Source organism: Sus scrofa, chromosome 13 (genome assembly GCF_054392235.1).
Source record: "Sus scrofa isolate SSC_HxYL_T2T_F1_AM1 chromosome 13, Sscrofa_HxYL_maternal_Yorkshire_Landrace_v2.0, whole genome shotgun sequence".
Lineage (NCBI taxonomy): Eukaryota > Metazoa > Chordata > Mammalia > Artiodactyla > Suidae > Sus > Sus scrofa.
In genome coordinates this window covers 64,978,377-64,996,430 of record NC_139395.1, presented here as the reverse complement: position 1 = coordinate 64,996,430, position 18,054 = coordinate 64,978,377, and the positions used below count along the sequence as shown (strand labels likewise).

The following is an 18,054-nucleotide window of genomic DNA, read 5'->3' as shown; positions in this document are numbered from 1 at the left end:
TACAATGTTAGTTTCAGATGTACAGCAAAGTGAATCAGTCATGCAATAAATATATCCATTCTTTTTTAATAGAGGTTATTACAAATTATTGAGTAGATTTTCCTGTGCTATTTAGTAGGTTCTTATTAATCATCTGTTTTACACAGTAGTTTGTAGACTTTTTGATGATGGTCATTCTGACTGTTATGAGGTGATAGCCTCATTGCAATTTTGATTTGCATTTCTCTAGTAATTAGTGATGTTGAGCTTCTTTTCAGTGCTTTTTGGTCTTTTGTTGTCTTTGGAGAAATGTCTATTTAGATCTTCTGACCATTTTTAATTATATTAATTTTTTGATATAAAGTAGTATGAAATGTTTGCATATTTTTGAGATTAATCCCTTGTCAGTTGCTTTGTTTGCAAAGATTTTCTCCCATTCTGTGGGTTGTCTCTTTTTTTTTTAATTTTTTAAAATTTTATTTATTTATTTATTTTCCTCATCTTTATTTTTCATTTATTTTTTTATTGTTATTTCCCCCAACACACTTTTTTTTCCCCACTGTACAGAATGGGAGTTTTCTCCCATTGTTGTGCTGCATTGTAAGTATCTAGACATAGTTCTCAGTGCTACACAGCAGGATCTCATTGTTAGTCCACTCCAAAAGCAATAGTTTGTATCCGTTAACCCCAAGATCCCAATCCCTCCTACTTCCTCCCCCTCCCCCCGGGCACCCACAAGTTTATTCTCCAAGTCCATGATTTTCTCTTCTGTGAAAAGGTTCATTTTTGCTGTATATTAGATACCAGATATGACTGCTATCATATGGTATTTGTCTTTCTCTCTTTTTGACTTACTTCACTCAGGATGAGAGTCTCTAGTTCCATCAACGTTGCTGCAAATGGCATTATGTCGTTCTTTTTTATGGCTGAGTGGTATTCCATTGTGCATATATACCACATCTTCCTAATCCAGTCATCTGTCTATAGACATTTGGGTTGTTTCCATGTCTTGGCTATTGTGAATAGTGCTGCAATGAACATGCAGGTGCATGCGTCTTTTTTAAGGAGAGTTTTGTCTGGATATCTGCCCAAGAATGGGATTGCTAGATCATATGGTAGTTCTATGTATAGATTTCTAAGGTACCTCCACACTGTTCTCCATAGTGGCTGTACCAGTTGACATTTCCACCAATAGTGCAGGAGGGTTCCCTTTTCTCCACAGCCCCTCCAGCACTTGTTATTTGTGGACTTATTAATGATGGCCATTCTGACTGGTGTGAGGTGGTATCTCATGGTAGTTTTAAATTGCATTTCTCTAATAATCAGTGATGTTGAGCATTTTTTCACGTGCTTGTTGGCCATGTGTATATCTTCCTTGGAGAAATGTCTATTCAGGTCTTTTGCCCATTTTTCCATTGGGTGATTGGCTTTTTTGCTTTTGAGTTGCGTAAGTTGCTTGTATATTCTAGAGATTAAGCCCTTGTCAGTCACATCATTTGAAACGATTTTCTCCCATTCTGTAAGTTGTCTTTTTGTTTTCTTTTTGTTTTCCTTTGCTGTGCAAAAGCTTTTCAGTTTGATTAGGTCTCACTGGCTTATTTTTGCTTTTATTTCTGTTGCCTTGCGAGACTGACCTGAGAAAACATTTGTAAGGTTGATGTCAGAGAATATTTGCCTATGTTCTCTTCTAGGAGTTTGATGGTGTCTTGTCTTATATTTAAGTCTTTCAGCCATTTTGACTTTATTTTTGTGCATGGTGTGTGTGTTCTAGTTTCATTGCTTTGCATGCAGCTGTCCAGGTTTCCCAGCAATGCTTGCTGAAGAGACTATTTCCCATTTTATGTTCTTGCCTCCTTTTTCAAAGATTGATTGACCATAGGTGTCAGGGTTTATTTCTGCGTTCTCTATTCTGTTCCATTTTTTTAATGATTGCCTATGTTATGCAGAAGCTTTTAAGTTTAATTACATCTCATTTGTCTATTTTTGTTTTGATTTTCATTCCTGTAGGAAGTGGATCCGAAAAGATATTGCTATGATTTATGTCAGAGCGTATATTGCCTATGTATTTTTCTAGGAGTTTTATAGTATCCTGCCTTTCATTTAGGTTTTTAATCCACTTTGAGTTTATTTTTGTGTATTTTGTTAGAGAATGTTCGAATTTCATTTTTTTACATGTAGCTGTCAAGTTTTCCCGTGTCAAGCACCACTTATGTAAGAGACTGTCTTTTTTCTTTCCCTCTTTCCCTCCTTTCTCCCTCATGCCCTCTCTCTGTTTTCTTTCTCCCTTCTTCCCTCCCTCTCCTTCTTTCTCCCTTCTTTCTTTTTTTCCTCTCTTTCTTTCTCCCTTCCTTCCTCACCTGCAGCACTTAGAGGTTCCCTAGCCAGTGACTGTATCTGAGCAAAAGCTGCGACCAACTGCAGTGGGCTAGGGATGGAACTCATGCCTCTGCAGCAACCTGAGCCTCTGCAGTCATATTCTTAACTCACTGCACCACACCAGGAACTCCTGCCTTTTTTCCACTGTATATTCTTGTCTCCTCTGTCATAGATTAGTTGACCTATGTGTGTGGGTTTATCTCTTGGCTTTCTATGGTGTTTCACTGATCTGTATTTATATTTTAGTGCCAGTACCACAGTTTTGATGACTGTAGCTTTGCAGTATAAAGTCTGGAGCCTGATTCCTCCAGCTCCACTTTGCCTTTTCAAGATTGCTTTGGCTATTTGAGGTCTTATGTATTTCCATACAAATTAAAAATTCTTTTGGTTTTAGTTCTGTGAACAATGCCATTGGTAATTTGTTAGGGATTACATGGAATCTGTAGATTGCTTTGGGGAGGTAGTCATGTAGACAATGTTGATTCTCCTGATCCAAGAACATAGATAGAGGTATTTTATTCTTTTTGATGTGATGGTAAATGCGATTGTTTAATTTCTTGCTCTGATCTTTTGCTGTTAGTGTATAGGAATGCAAGAGTTTTCTATGAATTAATTTTGTATCCTGCCACTTTACTAAATTCATTAATGAGCTCTAAGAGTTTTCTAGTAGCATCTTTAGGATTTTCTATGTACAGTATCATGTCATCTGCAATGACAGTTTTATATTTTACTTCTTCTTTTTCAATTTGGATCCATTTTATTTCTTTTCCTTCTCTGATTTCCATGACTAGGACTTCCAAAACTATTTAAATCAAAGTGGTGAGAGTGGACATCCTTGTCTTGTTCCTGATCTTATTCTTTCAGCTTTTTACCATTCTTTTCACCATTAAGAATGATGTTAGCTGTGGGTTTGTCATACATGGCCTATATTATGTTGAAGTACTTTCCCTCTATGCCTACTTTCTGGAGAGTGTTTATCATAAATTGGTGTTGAATTTTGTCAAAAGATTTTTCTGAATATTGAGATAATCATATGATCATTTTTATTCTTCAGTTTGTTAACATGATGTATCACATTGATCTGCAAATAGTGAAGAATACTTTCATCCCTGGAGTAAATCCCACTTGATCATGGCATATGATTCTTTTAATGTATTGTTAGTCTCAGTTTGCTAGTATTTTGTTGAGGATTTTTGCATCTATATTCATCAGGGATATTGGCCTGTAATTTCACTTTTTTTGTGATGTCTTTGTCTGGTTTTGATATTAGAGGGATGGTGGCCTCATAGAATGAACTTGGGGGTATTCTTTCCTCTGCAAGTTTTTTTTTTTTTTGTTTCAGAAGGATAGGTATTAACTCTCCTCTAAATGTTTGATTGAATTCACCTGTGAAGCCATATGGTCCTAGAGTTTTGTTAAGTTTCAATTTCAGTACTTTCAATTGGTCTATTCATATTTTTTTACTTCTTTCTTAGAATGTTGTGCCTTCTAAAAATGTGTTCATTCTTTTGAGGTTGTCCATTTATTGGCCTATAGTTGCTAGTAGTAGTCTTTTATGATCCTTTTTGCGGTATCTGTCGTGATTTTTCCTTTCTAATTTTATTGATTTGAGCCCTCTCCTTTTTTTTAATGAGTCTAGCTAAAGATTTATCAATTTTGTTGATCTTTTCAAAGAACCAGATTTTAGTTTTATTGATCTTTTCTACTGTTTTCTTTGTTTCTATTTCATTTATTTCTGCTAGGCTCTTTGATTTTTCTTCTCCTCACTTTGGGTTTCATTTCTTCTTCTTTCTCTAGTTGCTTTAGATATAAATTTAGGTTGCTTATTTGAGATTTTTCTTGTCTTCTGAGGTAAGATTTTATTGCTATAAATTTCCCTCTTAGAATTGCTTTTGCTGCATCCCATAGATTTTGTATTGTCATGTTTTCATTGTCATTTGTCTCTAGGCATCCTTTTTATTTCCTCTTTGATTTCTTCAGTGATCCATTAGTTGTTTAATATTGTTTTGCCTCCACATATTTGTGGGTTTTGTTGTTGCTGTTTTTTCTTGTAGTTTATTTCTAGTCTCAGCATTGTGGTTGGAAAAGATGATTGGTATGATTTCAATTTTATCAAATTTACTGAGACTTGATTTGTAGCCAGAGATAACTCTTATATGCACTGGGAAGTCATAACATAGATGTGATTCACTTGATCATGGTGGTCTGGATTTTCCAAGCTAGGACTGTGTATGCATTTCTTAAACTTGAGTTTCAGATTTCTCAGGCAGAAGTGGTAGTTGACATCAGATCCATTGGGGTATCTTTTAAAAAATCAAATTGTTACTGTTTCAACAAGTAAAACAAGATTAAATAATCCCATACCTGAATCCACACACCCTCAACTTCAACACTCTGTCCTATACTGTCTACTTGGTGGGTTCACCTTTAAAAATCAGTCACAATCCTTTTTGTCCTTTGAATCTATCAGAAGAATCAGTCAAGTTGATGGTGTTTTTCCTTAATTCTCTTCATGTTCCTGCAAACCTCGAGAACTGGGGTACTATTTTCTGCTTCATGGGCTTAACACATCAATCACTGTATTGGCAGACTGCTGTGGGGACTGTCAGATGAAGAGGAAAGGGCTCACAGGTGAGCGACTAAGTCTAGAATGTAGGCATGTGAGGGGGTGCCAGGCCCTCCCATCTTCACTTGGTATCTCATAGTTAACTCAGGTGGAATGACATGGAGAGATGATCACCCTGTGTGATGAAAATGTTGACTATTTATAGTGTTTGTTATTGACAACAAAGAGCATCACAATGCAATAACTGCAATATCAGCATCCATCATTATTACCTGCAACCTAAGGTGGAGATCACAATAATAGCTAATATTTTCTGACAATTTAGTGATTGGCTCAAAGTCAGCCAGGACTTTCACATAAGTTGGCTTTATCCTCTTGCCATATTTTGGTGAAGCTCCATTTTTATTCCCATTGTACAGATGAAGAAACTGAGACTGAGATTAAAATAGCTGGTCCAATTCATTTCAAAAAGGTAGCACAGCCAAATTCAAACACAGCAGGCATAGTGCACAGTGTGTGACCTCACTAACTACATCATAGTTAGCCAATTTCCAAAAAAAAGGAAATAGTTTTATTTTGTAAAGTATACAACTGATTGGATTTTTTACTTATGCTGAAATCTTACTAGCAATCTTTGAAACTAGTGTACTAATCTGTGTGGAGATTTATGTTATCCATAGTTGGAGGAACAAAATAGCATCATAAACATTATGTTTTATGGCTTTTGTTTTCCAGCTTCCATTGTGATTCAGAAATGGTGGTGTCACATGAATCCTTGTTTGGAAGGAGAGGATTGTAAAGTGCTGCCAGATTACTCAGGTTGGTCCTGTAGCAGTGGCAATAAAGTCAAAACTACAAAGGCAAGTATAGAAAAGTCACAAGTGTAACTTACAATGCCAGTATATCATTACCTATGGGGTTTCTCCCTTCATTTCATCCTGACTTCAAGAGATCAGTGTTATTTTATGGTGATAAACTTGCTTGGGAAGTGCCCCCCCCCATGACTTTGGCCTTTTGAAAAAAGTCCATTTCTCAGCATCATCCTTAGTGTCAGATTTTCTAGAGCAGTGATATGCTGAGGGAACTCATTATTTTAGGTAGGGCCGCTGAGCTCATTTCAGCTCCTTCATGGGCCAATTTAAAATGAGGGCTTCAGAGTTGACAGTATTGTGTATCAAAACAGCAGGGCAAGAATCGACCTCCAGATGATTTACTAAAATAGAAATACCTATGCCTGGGGTGAGATTTAATGGTTGACGACTCTAATTCAAGCCTTATAAGTCAACAGTTTCCTCCCCAAATCATCCTCTTCTCAGTTCTGTCTCTGAAGGACTCCACTGTCTATTCTTTTTTTTTTCCTTTTTTTTTTTTTTTGGTCTTTTTTTTTGTCTTTTTTAGGGATGCACCCATGGCATATGGAGATTTCCAGGCTAGAGGTCTAATTGGAGCTGTTGTCAGCTGTGACCTACACCACAGCTCATGGCAACACCAGATCCTTAACCCACTGAGTGAGGCCAGGGATTGAACCCGCAACCCCATGGTTCCTAGTCAGATTTGTTAACCACTGAGCCACGACGGCAACTCCCACTGTCTATTCTTGACCTAGAAATTTAACTTCGTCCTCTTCTCCCCCCTGTCCAGTCTCTTATTTTGTCTCTGGGACTATTACTCCCAAATCCCCTGCACAATTCTGTGTCACCATATTTATAACTGCTGTGCCATGCTGTGTGCCATCATGTTTCTTCCAGAGGACTGAGGTTGCTGCCTCACGTTGGCTCTTGATCCCTTCCAGTCTGTTCTCCATAGGACTACATTCATTTTTGTTAACTGCACATCTTCTAAGCTAGTCCACTCCCAAACTTTTCAGTGGCTTCATTCTTTAGTCAGCTAGCCATTGCTTGTCTGGCCCTTAATAAATAACCTCAAAGGCTACTGCTCTTCATTCTTTCTGTTCCAACCATCTTGGCCTTCTAATAGTCCTCACTGTGGTGCCTTTACAGTTGCAAAGGAACGTGCTTTCCTCTATTCTTTTCTAGTTAACCATTATTTCTTCAGGAATCTTTCACTGGTAGGATTCATGTTCCCTATATCTCTGAGCATGTATTCTGGCTACATTTTACGTGGAGCTTTATACTTACTGGCTTAATATTGACAGCTTTCTGTCTAGGAGGAGAGCTGTGGAGTCAGGGCCCCTTGCTGTTTTGATGATCTTCATACTCCCAGAGCCAGCTGAATGTCTCTGCAACTAGTTCTTGAATGAAAATGAATGAAAACAGGTCATTCTCAGAGTATAATGAGCTCGACACAGTGGAATAGAATGACTGTTTAGTTCTGGTTGCTGTGTCAGCTTTGGCCCCTGAGGAGGTATAATGTCTCTTGGATAGTTTCTCATCTTGCTTGCATTTTCCCTTTTATGAGTATTTTGAATTACTCGAGTTCTCAGTCATCTTCAGCTACTGAGGTCAAGAGCAGGTGAGTTCTCCAGTGTATGTACATGAGATATGATAATACAATTTTATAAAATAAATATTTAAATGTGATATCATTAATAAAAGATTAAAACACAAATTAAGATTTTATAATAAATGTTAAAAAATATAAATTTAAGCTGACATTTATCATATCCCAAATTCCCAACAACATAGTAAGTTAATTGATTAGTTCCTTATTATTTAGGTAAAACAGTTTCAAAATCAAAACACTTTAGCATTAATTACAATTATCAACTAACTTGTCCTTATTAGTGATACCATGACAGCTAGGTTAAAGAACCTGATATATGCTTTTGTATCTATGGCAGTAGAAGTTCATAGAGTCATCTGTTGGTAGAGGAGGGAAATTAAAGCTCCTGTTGTTATTATCAGCTCCTCTTCTAAGCTATTCTCCATAAACTTCCCATCTGTGTAAACCCAAGTGTGTTTGTTAAGCAAATCCTGCCTTAAGACAATTCCACTATCCTTTCCCAAGGGGCCCTTTTCAGCCTTTCTTCCAGAATCTCCTCCTAAATCAAAATCTTGGAGTGGCCAATGAGCTTAGGGTCTTATGTCCATCAATGATAAATTTTTCCCGTCATCGTTTTTCCTGTAGACTAAGAAATAACATTGTGGAAGATTATACTTGTATTGATTCTTACATACAAATATGAAATAAGAACATAAGCCCCAGCCAGCTGTTTTCCGGGAAAGAATGTGTTGAAGTAGTCTCTTGCTCTGGTCGCTCCCTCTCTATTTATGTACAGTTAGCAAGGGTGTTTGCAGGAGAAAACCTTGAGGGGCATCTTGGCTCTGTGTGCTGGGAATATGAGTTTGCTCTAGCTAAATCCTCAGTGGTAGTGACATTTCATTTAGCACTTTGGAAAGTTGTAGAAGTATTATACAGTTCCCCCAGCCATCATGATATGAAGCTACCCCCCCCCTTTTAGTGATATGGCACTGGAGAATAATCTCAAAGTCATAAAACTTTGTTTCCTTTATTAATCCAAGTCAGTGTGACTTGAACTGCATAAAACATTTTATGTCTTTTATGGATTTTATGCACACAGAGTAAATTCATTTGTGGAGCTGCGAAGAGCTTTGTACCCACAGAAGCTCTATCTTTTTCTTAAAAATTGACACTGGCCCTTAGACCGCAGGTGAGATAGCGATCCTGTAAAAGTAGAGCAATGATCTCCCTCGAGAGGGTATTATCTATATAAGAAAATAGTTTCCATTTTCCTTAACTGTTCATGCACAACACCACAACACAGAAAGGCTCAAAAATGTGATTGTCTACAGTAAGTCACCTATGTCAGAATTTCATTTTCCATTTAAATGCAAATGTGACAAAGTTAGCAGTCAACTTGAGATATTAATCACTTTAGATGAAGATCTGAACACAAGAGGGGACAGTTCCCTAACCAAGAAGGTTGGCACAGAGTTTATTCCACTAGTATAATTTTCAGTATCCCCAGAGAGGGTGCAGCTAGTACTTTGTGGGAAAATAAAACCCTGTCATCCTGCCTCAATTTTCCTTAATTTAATTCTGAGTTTTCCTACATACTTTGTGCTAAATAGGGTTCCTAACAAGTGTACAATGTCTTCTCAGCACCAAAGGCAATCATTTGCCAGGGCTGTTGTTGGTTCACAATAGAAGTAAATCACATTGAATTTCATGACATTTTGGGGTTTTACATATTCTTATTTTTAAAACATCTAACAAGGGTAAAAAGATATGCTTTTACAGCAGTAATTCTCAAGAAGAGGCAATTTTGTCCTCAAGGGGACACCTAGCAATGTCTGAGGACGTATCATGTTATCACACTTTAGGGAGGGGTTACTATGGGCATCTTGTGGGTAGAGGCCGGAGATGCTGCTTAGCATCCTAAAGTGTCCCCACAACAAAAAATCATGTAGCCCCAAATGTCTGAGGTTGAAAAACTCGGATGGACAGAATAGTATATTTTCTTTTCAGTAGCTATCTGCAAGCATTCCACCTGATTCTATCACTTCATTTTCTTTTAAGTTTCTATCAAGTGTCAAATGCTTCCCATATTTCATGTTGAAAACACTAGAGCTAGGAGTTAAGAGATTAACCAATAGGCGTTCTCTTCAAGACCTCCCTCACCCTCAAGATCTAAGAGGATTAAGTCCTTCTAGCATCTTCCCCTTCCCCCCACCTCTAATTTATACCTTTCTCTCTGTCCCTTGGGTTGTCACTACGAGTCATCCTCATCCTAACGCAATGTTATAATAATGTGAGGGTGTCAGTGGCTCTAGAAATAGTGGAAATGTGCTAAAAACACACTATTTTGAACCTCATTGTAAGATGTTCTGGGATAGGGCTTAGAAAACCAAACTTTAGAAAACTTGTTCTCAAGGTGATTCTGATGCACAAGCAGGATGTGGGAACCACTGGTTTTCTGAGTTCCCCACTTGTTCTCTGTTCTTGCCTTTAATGGCCTAAACTCTGCTTTCTCTGCTATCAGGGTAAATGTACTGCCCACAGACCATCAGTGGATCCCCCTTGGTGACTAATAGAAAATAAAGAGTATAAGAACCCATGCCACTCACCAAATAGGGCATGTATTTCCATACCCCATTGCCTTCATCTTCATCTCCTCCCAATTCTAAGGTCTGGCTGAAATGACTTCTTTATCCTAGAGCCTTAGCTCCCCTGATGCCTATACAGCCAGAGCCTGACTGGTTCAGGGTACCCTGTCATATGAGAGAGGAGCTAATTTAAACATGACAGCATCCTTTTATCCACCAAAATAACAATGACCCTTCCATGTACAATCAGTAAAGCAAAAATCTATCCAAAATTATCTTACCATTCATTGTTCAGTGGAGAATAGGCTCCAGAATGAGCTTCCTCAAATAGGATGCTTTTGAGAATTATATCCTAGGTGGAAATTGATACTGGGCTGGCTGTAAACACAACTGGATTTTAAACAGATGCAGGTACGATCTAGAAAGAGCTAACATGACAGTAGCTGCCATTTCCTGAGCAATGACCACATGACAGGTACCAGACCACGTACTTCACCCAAATCACTCCCTCTTCAATACAAGTGATGGGAGCAGGCACTACTGCTAAGAACCTTAGGCTTAGGGAGAGTCCTCCCATCTCAGAAAAAGACAAACTCCATCATCTGGATACTGTAGCCAAAGACCTTGGAGTTGTCCTTGATTCCTCTTTCTCTTATATCCTTTGTTACAGGTCCTGACAGCTTTCCCTGGGATCATTTCAGCCCGAGTGATGCCTTTAAGTTAACAGTGTGGCCATGCATTCCTTGTCTCATCTTTGTGCCTCAGTCAGAAAAGGGCCAAAGTCTTTGCATTAGCCTGAAGACCCCTTGTGTTTACCTCTCCCTGCAAAGTTCTTCCCCAACACAGTCAGGGCTCCCTTCTTTTGGTCAACTATCTCTGCAAACATCTTCTTCCCTGACCACCCTCTATGAAACAGTAGTCTTCCCCCTCCCTGCTCCAGGATTTTTTTTCCATTGTATCACTTTACTTTTCTCCATAGCTCACATCACCTTTGAACATACTGTGTATTTACCTGGTTATACAGCTCTTTCCTCTAGAATAGGAATCAGCAAGCTATGGCTTACAAGCCAAATTCAGCCCTTAGCTCTCAAGCCATTAAAAGAACAAAGAATGAGTTTTACATTTTTAAATGGGTGAAAAAAAGCGAAAGTAATATATTTGATAACATAAAAATTACATGAAATCCAAACTTCAATATCCATAAATAAAGTATTATTGAGATAAAGGAGTTCCCATTAATTTATGTATTATCTGTGGCTGCTTTTGTGGTATGAAAGCTGGGCTGAGTAGTTATGATAGTGACTGTATGGCCTGCAAGACTGAAAATATTTTATTATTTGGTGTTTTACAGAGGTATGTCAACCCCTATTCTAGCTAAGTTTCATGAGGACAGGGTTTTTATCTAATTTATTTTAAAAGTATTTTCCAAGTCTTACGCTTTTATTAATTTTTTTCTAGCTGTATTGATTATCTAACTTGTAAAATTGCTCATATGATGAAATCAAACTATCGAAAGTGCAGGGCTGTTTTCTTAGATCCTAAATAATGATCAGGCGTGATGCTTAAAAATGGAAGAAACAACAAACTTCTTAATGAAGGCATGTTTCCAATAAATACGGTAGTTTTATAAAACAACCTATTTTTAAAAATGAGAGTCAGCTACCCTTAACAAAAATAGCAAAGGCAACCTTCTGATCTTGACATACACTGACTTAAATCAGCATTCATTTGAAAAAATTTTGGCACCATTAACAAAGCATGGTTAGCACACATGAGTTAACTTGATGGGCAATGAATATACCTAATCTGATGGGATTGTTATAACCCTGTAAGATACAGAGCTAGGACGCATAACAAATACCATGTTGCTGAAAGCACTGGATGTATTTTTCTTTACAATCTAGGAGCAAGAAATGTAAAGAAGACCTTGAGTTGAACAGCTGATTTGGTGAGCGTGGTTATGGGTAAATGCACCAACTGTGAAACTCTGTATCTGTGACACAGACAGGGACTTAGGGGTCTGGTAACAGGAAGAATTATCTTTGGTGGGTATGGTGTTGTTGAATGCTCACTTTTCAAATTCATTTTAGGTAACACGGTAGCAAAGATGTGCTTCAACCCTAGAGGAGCAACAGGATGCAGAGCTCTCTTGTCTGGACTGCTTGTCTTGGCCTCTTTGTGGGAAATTGTCTTGGATTTCAGCAACATCCTATTTGGATATCCGGGCTGTGAAGAGTGGCATTCACTTAACTATCCCAGCCTTGTCTACTTCATGATTTTATTACAGGGAATTATAACTATGGGCTGCCACAGAGTTGATAGGATAACTAAGGAACCCTGGAGGAACAAACTAGACACTTCATGATGGATCACCGCAGCATGAATATTGGGTCTTCTGTTTCCTTCTGCCTTTACAAAGGAGCAAGGACATGTTTCAGAGGATCCTCATTCTCTTCCTCTCTTGAACTTTTGCTTCAGCTCTTGTGTTAAAGTCCTTTGAAAGGGGGTCCAAATAGCCAAATATTTTGGCAAAACTTTTTTGCAGATGTATATCAATGAACTCTGATGAACTGGTGGTAGAAATTTATTTTATAAACCTTGATGAATAGAAGGACTAATTAATGTTACTGTGTATGCATTTCTATTATTGCTTTTGATGATTTTAAATCTTTGAATTTATAAGTTCTATTGGCAGATTACCAGAAATAAAACGGGAGCATTTTAACTTCGGTGCACCATTTTACCAAGTGCTGAGGAAGCATATTAACTCCAATATTTTATAACCAAAGCTCTATCATGACATACCCACAACTGAAGTAAAGCCTGTTGGGATTTTCATGGCTTTAGTGTAGTCAGAGAGGTAAATCATTAAAAATATAAAAGTCTCTGCTTAGATCAAGGGTGATTTCTTAGATTCAGTTTATGTCAATTATATTAAAATATTAAAACAAAAGTCTTTACATGCAGAATTTTTAGACTGTAACTGATTTATTCTGAGCTGCTTCTCTACCTATTTGTCAGTCATCTCATTTATTTAAATGTAAATAAAATCTGAGTCTTTTTTTTCTAATGATTTTGCAGCAGCCATGTCTCCACTTAGTCTCAGATGCTGTCATGCAGAAACATATTAGAGATGAAAAGTTACTGACCCAAATTTTAAATGGATAACATCAATCAAACACATATTGCTATAATAATATGGGATACATTTTATATATTAAAAATGCCAAAAACATCTTTTCTACATTGTTAATTATCCCTGTCTTTGCCCACTTATGGGGAAAATAATACTATCATGTTGTTTGTAGCAGTAACAGTTATGTCTATTTGATTTTATTCAATCTTATTCTTGCAGAAGGAATGCAAAGAGGTGATAGCCATTTGTTTGCTAAATTTTGTTTGAATCTGACTGACGAGATGCTTAGCAGAACTGTTACTCTCATATTAGTAAGTAAAAAAATCCATTCTACTGATGGTGTATGGCCTATATGTTTTTGTGATTATGTCATGCCTAAAGAGTTGCTTGATGTTAACATCTTAGGCTTGCAGATTTTTATTATAAATGTGAGGAACAACTTTATGTAAAGTTTATTGTTGGGGATGTTTACTCTATGGCAAACTCAGCATTTATATAGAGTACTATTTTGTTGCTTCTCCCAAACCTATATAGCAGCAAGGAGAATTTAAAATGTAGGGAGATTTAATTAAGTTGAGGCACATTTGAGGTGTTTTATGTGTATTCTGCTGCCTTTAGTGTAAGACCTTCCATTATGGGAAAGCCAGTTAAAAAAATAAGATTTTATGGTACATGAAAAAATGTCTTAGTTTTTCAGCCACACATCTCATCTTGTACCCCAAATAAGATCACATAAAAATGACACTGCTTCACCTTGAGGTTCGTTTCTAGGGTATAAACTACTTCCAGGGAATAAATCGTCCATTTGGGAAAATGGCAGGTATCAAAGCTGCCATTTCATCCATTATTGCTTCAAAGTGTACTTTTCACCTAGTCTGCAAGTTAGCCCTGAAATGGAGCTTTCTCTGAGAAGCATTTTAATGTTATCATTCCTATTCTTTTCCCGTAGGGAAGTAGGTATATAGAAGACTCTCCTGTATTTTTACAGAACTTAAAGCAAGGATAGCAAAGGAAGATGCCAGTTGAGTCAGCCTCAGCCATCTGATTGTGGCATGTGGGGTCTCAACACCCAAGAGACCTTCACTTTTTATATCTTGGCATTTTCAGATGCTCAGCTAGGGCTGTGGACTCAGCCAGGGTCTCTCCAAAGGAACCAACAACTTCCTCAATTTTAGGGCGCTCCCTCAGGTTCACATTTGCTGCTCTAAGCCATATACATCCTTTTAGCATCTGCCCTTGGAAAAATGGAACTCTGTTCACATGTTAAATTCAGTAGCACTCAATGAACTTTCCCAAAACACCTCAGAGTTGTTGCGGGGAAGTTATCCACACTTATACACACAGATCCATTTTTCCTACTCAACCTGGGACGTCTTTATGACTATTTCCATATTGTAGAGGAGAATATAGGCCCCAATAAAATTACATTTAATATTAAACTCATACAGCTAGTGACTCTGGAGAATTATGCAATGGAGAGTCATAAAAAGAGACAGGAAATTATAAATTTGCTTTTCTTTGCCTTTTTTTTTTTTTAATCTTAGGGCCGCACTTGTGGCATATGGAGGTTCCCAGGCTAGGGGTTGAACCAGAGCTACAGCTATTGGCCTATACCACAGTCACAGCAACTCAGGGTACAAGCTGTGCCTGCTTCCTACACCACAGCTCATAGTAATGCCGGATCCTTAACCTACTGAACCTGTGTCCTCATGGATGCTAGTCAAATTAGTTTCTGCTGAGCCACGATGGGAACTCCTTCTTTGAGTTCTTTTAAAATAACATCTACTACTCTGTATTCCAGGTGTCAGACAGATGGCCTAGGTTTAGAATCTGGCTAGTATCTGACCCTGCTTTATCAGGGTCAGATGTTTTTGTGTCCTTCACTCTTTGTCACTCTCTTACAATGTGCCAATACACTGATGAAAAATGTCATACTCCTAATATTTCAAAAATTGGGTAAAAAATTCACTATTGAATTTCAAGAAACCATTCTTTTTTATTTATTTAATAAAAGACTGTTGGACTGGGATAATATGAAAAAATGGACTATTCAGTAACTAGAAATAATCAACCATAAGATTCCATATATTACTATGCACATTGGCAGAACACTAGCCCTTCTCCATCTCATTTTTAGAGGCTGTATGGCAGAAGATATAGCCCCAGTATATGTTACATGGATTTTCAAGACTTCATGAAGAAAATGCAGCAACACTGAGGCCATAATCTTCCACATCAGTGCTATTGGCTGGAGTAGAGACAGTAGCCCCTTCAACGGGAGTGCCCCCACCCCAGTCCAATACTGTGACTACTTGGCCAGCTCCTCTTGCTTCAAGTTTTGCTCATACTATGGAATTTTGCAAAGACTTCACTGGTGCACAAGGTTGAGAAGTGACTCCTGCAAATGTCAATGGAAATAATCTCATTGAAATACCTATGTACAGATAATTTTTCCAAGACTGGAAAATGCTTCTGCTGAAAATTCTTAGTGATGAGCTATTTAGGGACCCACTAACCAAGGATGAATCCAGTGCTAGTAACTACACTATTTTTGTTCTCTTTGAAATAGGCACAGCATTATTAAGAGTTGTACTGAAAGCATGTGGACTTTTGTTAGGGGTTGGCTAAATGTGGTCAAATCCAGCCTGCCCAGTTTTGTTAATAAAGATGTATTAGGACACAGCCAGGGCATCCATTTATGTAGCATCTCAGGCTTTTCCCTGTACAAGCAGAGTAGATTAGTTGTGACAAAGTTCACATGACCCACAAAGTCTAATGCATTTACTTTCTGCTCCTTTGTGGAAAAGGCTACTGAATTGTGTTCTATACAATGGAAGAATATGATTTTTTTTTTTTGTGAATTCATTGGAACACTGTAAGAGAGTGGCAAAGAGTTGAGGTACTGGAGGAAAACAAATCAGTTTGGATATAGGCTCTGCTACTCATTTTTCAGAGCTTTCTACTCCATACATTTCAATTTCTTTTTAAAATGGGAATAATGATACATACATCCTACAGAAATTTTTTGATATGAATTTTAAATCAAACTGTTAGCATGGTGGTGAGCAAATAATAAACTCTTGACAAAGATGTGCTTCTGTTATAAGTAATTTGTAATCCAAGTAGTGACCTCATAGAAAAAGAGTAGCAAACAGCATGGCCTGACTTCAAAACTGGGGTGTAAGATTTAAGTGAACACCACTGACAGAAAATTGGGGGCAGATAAGACCAGACTTTAAAGTATTTTCTCCTTGTTTCCAAGTCAGTGAGAACTCTGAGAAGGCAGAGCAAGGACAAATTCAGCAAACAATTCAAGGAACATTGCCTTCCCTTGACCTTGGCTGTCCGTTTGGCAGAGTATTGAAAATGCTTATGCTTTCTCTCTGGACAAGTCAATGTCCTGAGACTATAACACCTATCTGGTGGAAGTTGGAGCATCAATGGAAAGAAAGATAGATCACACGGGGATGCTGATTTGAATCTGCAACCCAAGATGACAGATGTAACAGATACACACAAACACCATTCTTTCAGGTTCATCTTGTAAAAAATTCCAGCCCTATCCAGAAGCCACATGAAAGGAAACAATCCTTTCAAGTTACAGAGTAATCTTGTAAACATAAACTTTGAACAAAAGAGCCCCTTAAATAATTGATGAACAGTTACTGAAGCATGTTGGGCAGTCTTTGTAGTATTGATTTGGGCTGGGAACAAAGTGGGTCTCTGCATGCTCATGCTTAAGTCCTTTTCTCTCCTCTTTCGTGCTGTTAATATTCATAGCCTGCTTCCACGTGAGGGATGTGCAACGATATCTCTTTCATATCTCTTTCACTTGGGCCTTTGCTCTCTGTGGATAGGGTCTCTGACCCATTCTTTAATTATCAGCTTTTATTCTCTTAATGAGGAGTTATCAAAATAGTTTAGGACACTGAATTATTAATTGAAGAACTGTAATTAGTGACCAAAGAATGGAGGCAACCAAATGAACTTTGGTTCCAAATCTGAAATCCTCCTCTCGGGAGTTCAGTTTGCATCTCTGAACTTGCCTGCCCTCTTTTTGAATTGCATCTTCACCCTTGCTTTGCTACATATATTAAGTTCAACATTCAGTGTTTTATATTTTATAGACCATTCAAAGACACCATAGAAAATATAATCATGCCCTTACTATTTTAGCATTCCCATAACTGAAAAGAAAACATAAAAAATAATCCATACTTTTTCTCTTCACACACAAATCAATAGAACTGACTGCTTAGGTCAGCTCAGTGGGGACATGGGTTGAAATAGGAATCAGGACAATACTTTGGAACATTTAAATATTTATGAGCGCTATCTATCTGACAGAGCACTGAAATGGATTCTTAATGCCACAGTAAAGAAAGGGGAGTAAAACCACTGAGTCTTAGCTTGAGAAAGTTAGTGACAACTCTTGAAACTGTCAAAGTCAGAAAAATTGGTATTTGATGCTGCTATATGCCATTTCAATCACTGTCTTCCCTGATTCACTACTAGAGCACAGATGAAGAATGAGGATAAGGGAGGGGATCTTTAAAAGATGCTCTATCTCATATTCTCAAGGGAAAGGGACTTCGCCTCTGGAAAATCAGTGCAGATGGCTCTGACTTGGTGATGTCGGCACTTGTGCTGTGGTCAGAGAGAGTGAAGTAGCAAGGCACTGGAATATGGTTTTGGAGGGCTTGTATTTCACTTCTGATTAGACAAAAGATGGGTGTCAAAGATCTTCCCATGCTTTAAAGAGAACTATGCCATTTCAAACACAAAAAGGGGTCAGTAGTGTGTGTGAGGGGGTCCCTTCATGCCCAGAATAGGACCTGGGAGGCAGGTCCACTCAATAGGAAAAGATTTGTCAAAATCGATAGATTCGACTACATAAAAAGCAGAACCTTGTGTTGTGTATGGCTAAACCACATAAAACCAACTAAAAGTCCAACTGGGAAAAGTATTTA

At 37.8% G+C, this 18,054-nt stretch overlaps 1 protein-coding gene across 2 annotated transcripts in view; it reads left to right on the top strand.

The window, feature by feature from the left end:
• TAFA4 (TAFA chemokine like family member 4) overlaps positions 1-16,174 on the top strand; it is a 208,457-nt gene extending 192,283 nt beyond the window's left edge. The window contains exons 5-6 of one of the 2 annotated variants that reach the window (XM_005669718.4): positions 5,657-5,781; positions 12,039-16,174. In XM_005669718.4, coding sequence (XP_005669775.1) covers positions 5,657-5,781; positions 12,039-12,050 — 137 coding nt within the window. In that variant the 3' untranslated portion in view covers positions 12,051-16,174. The remainder of the gene's footprint in view (positions 1-5,656; positions 5,782-12,038) is intronic. The other variant, XM_013981874.3, reaches the window with a different exon arrangement.
• The last annotated feature ends 1,880 nt before the right edge of the window (positions 16,175-18,054 follow it).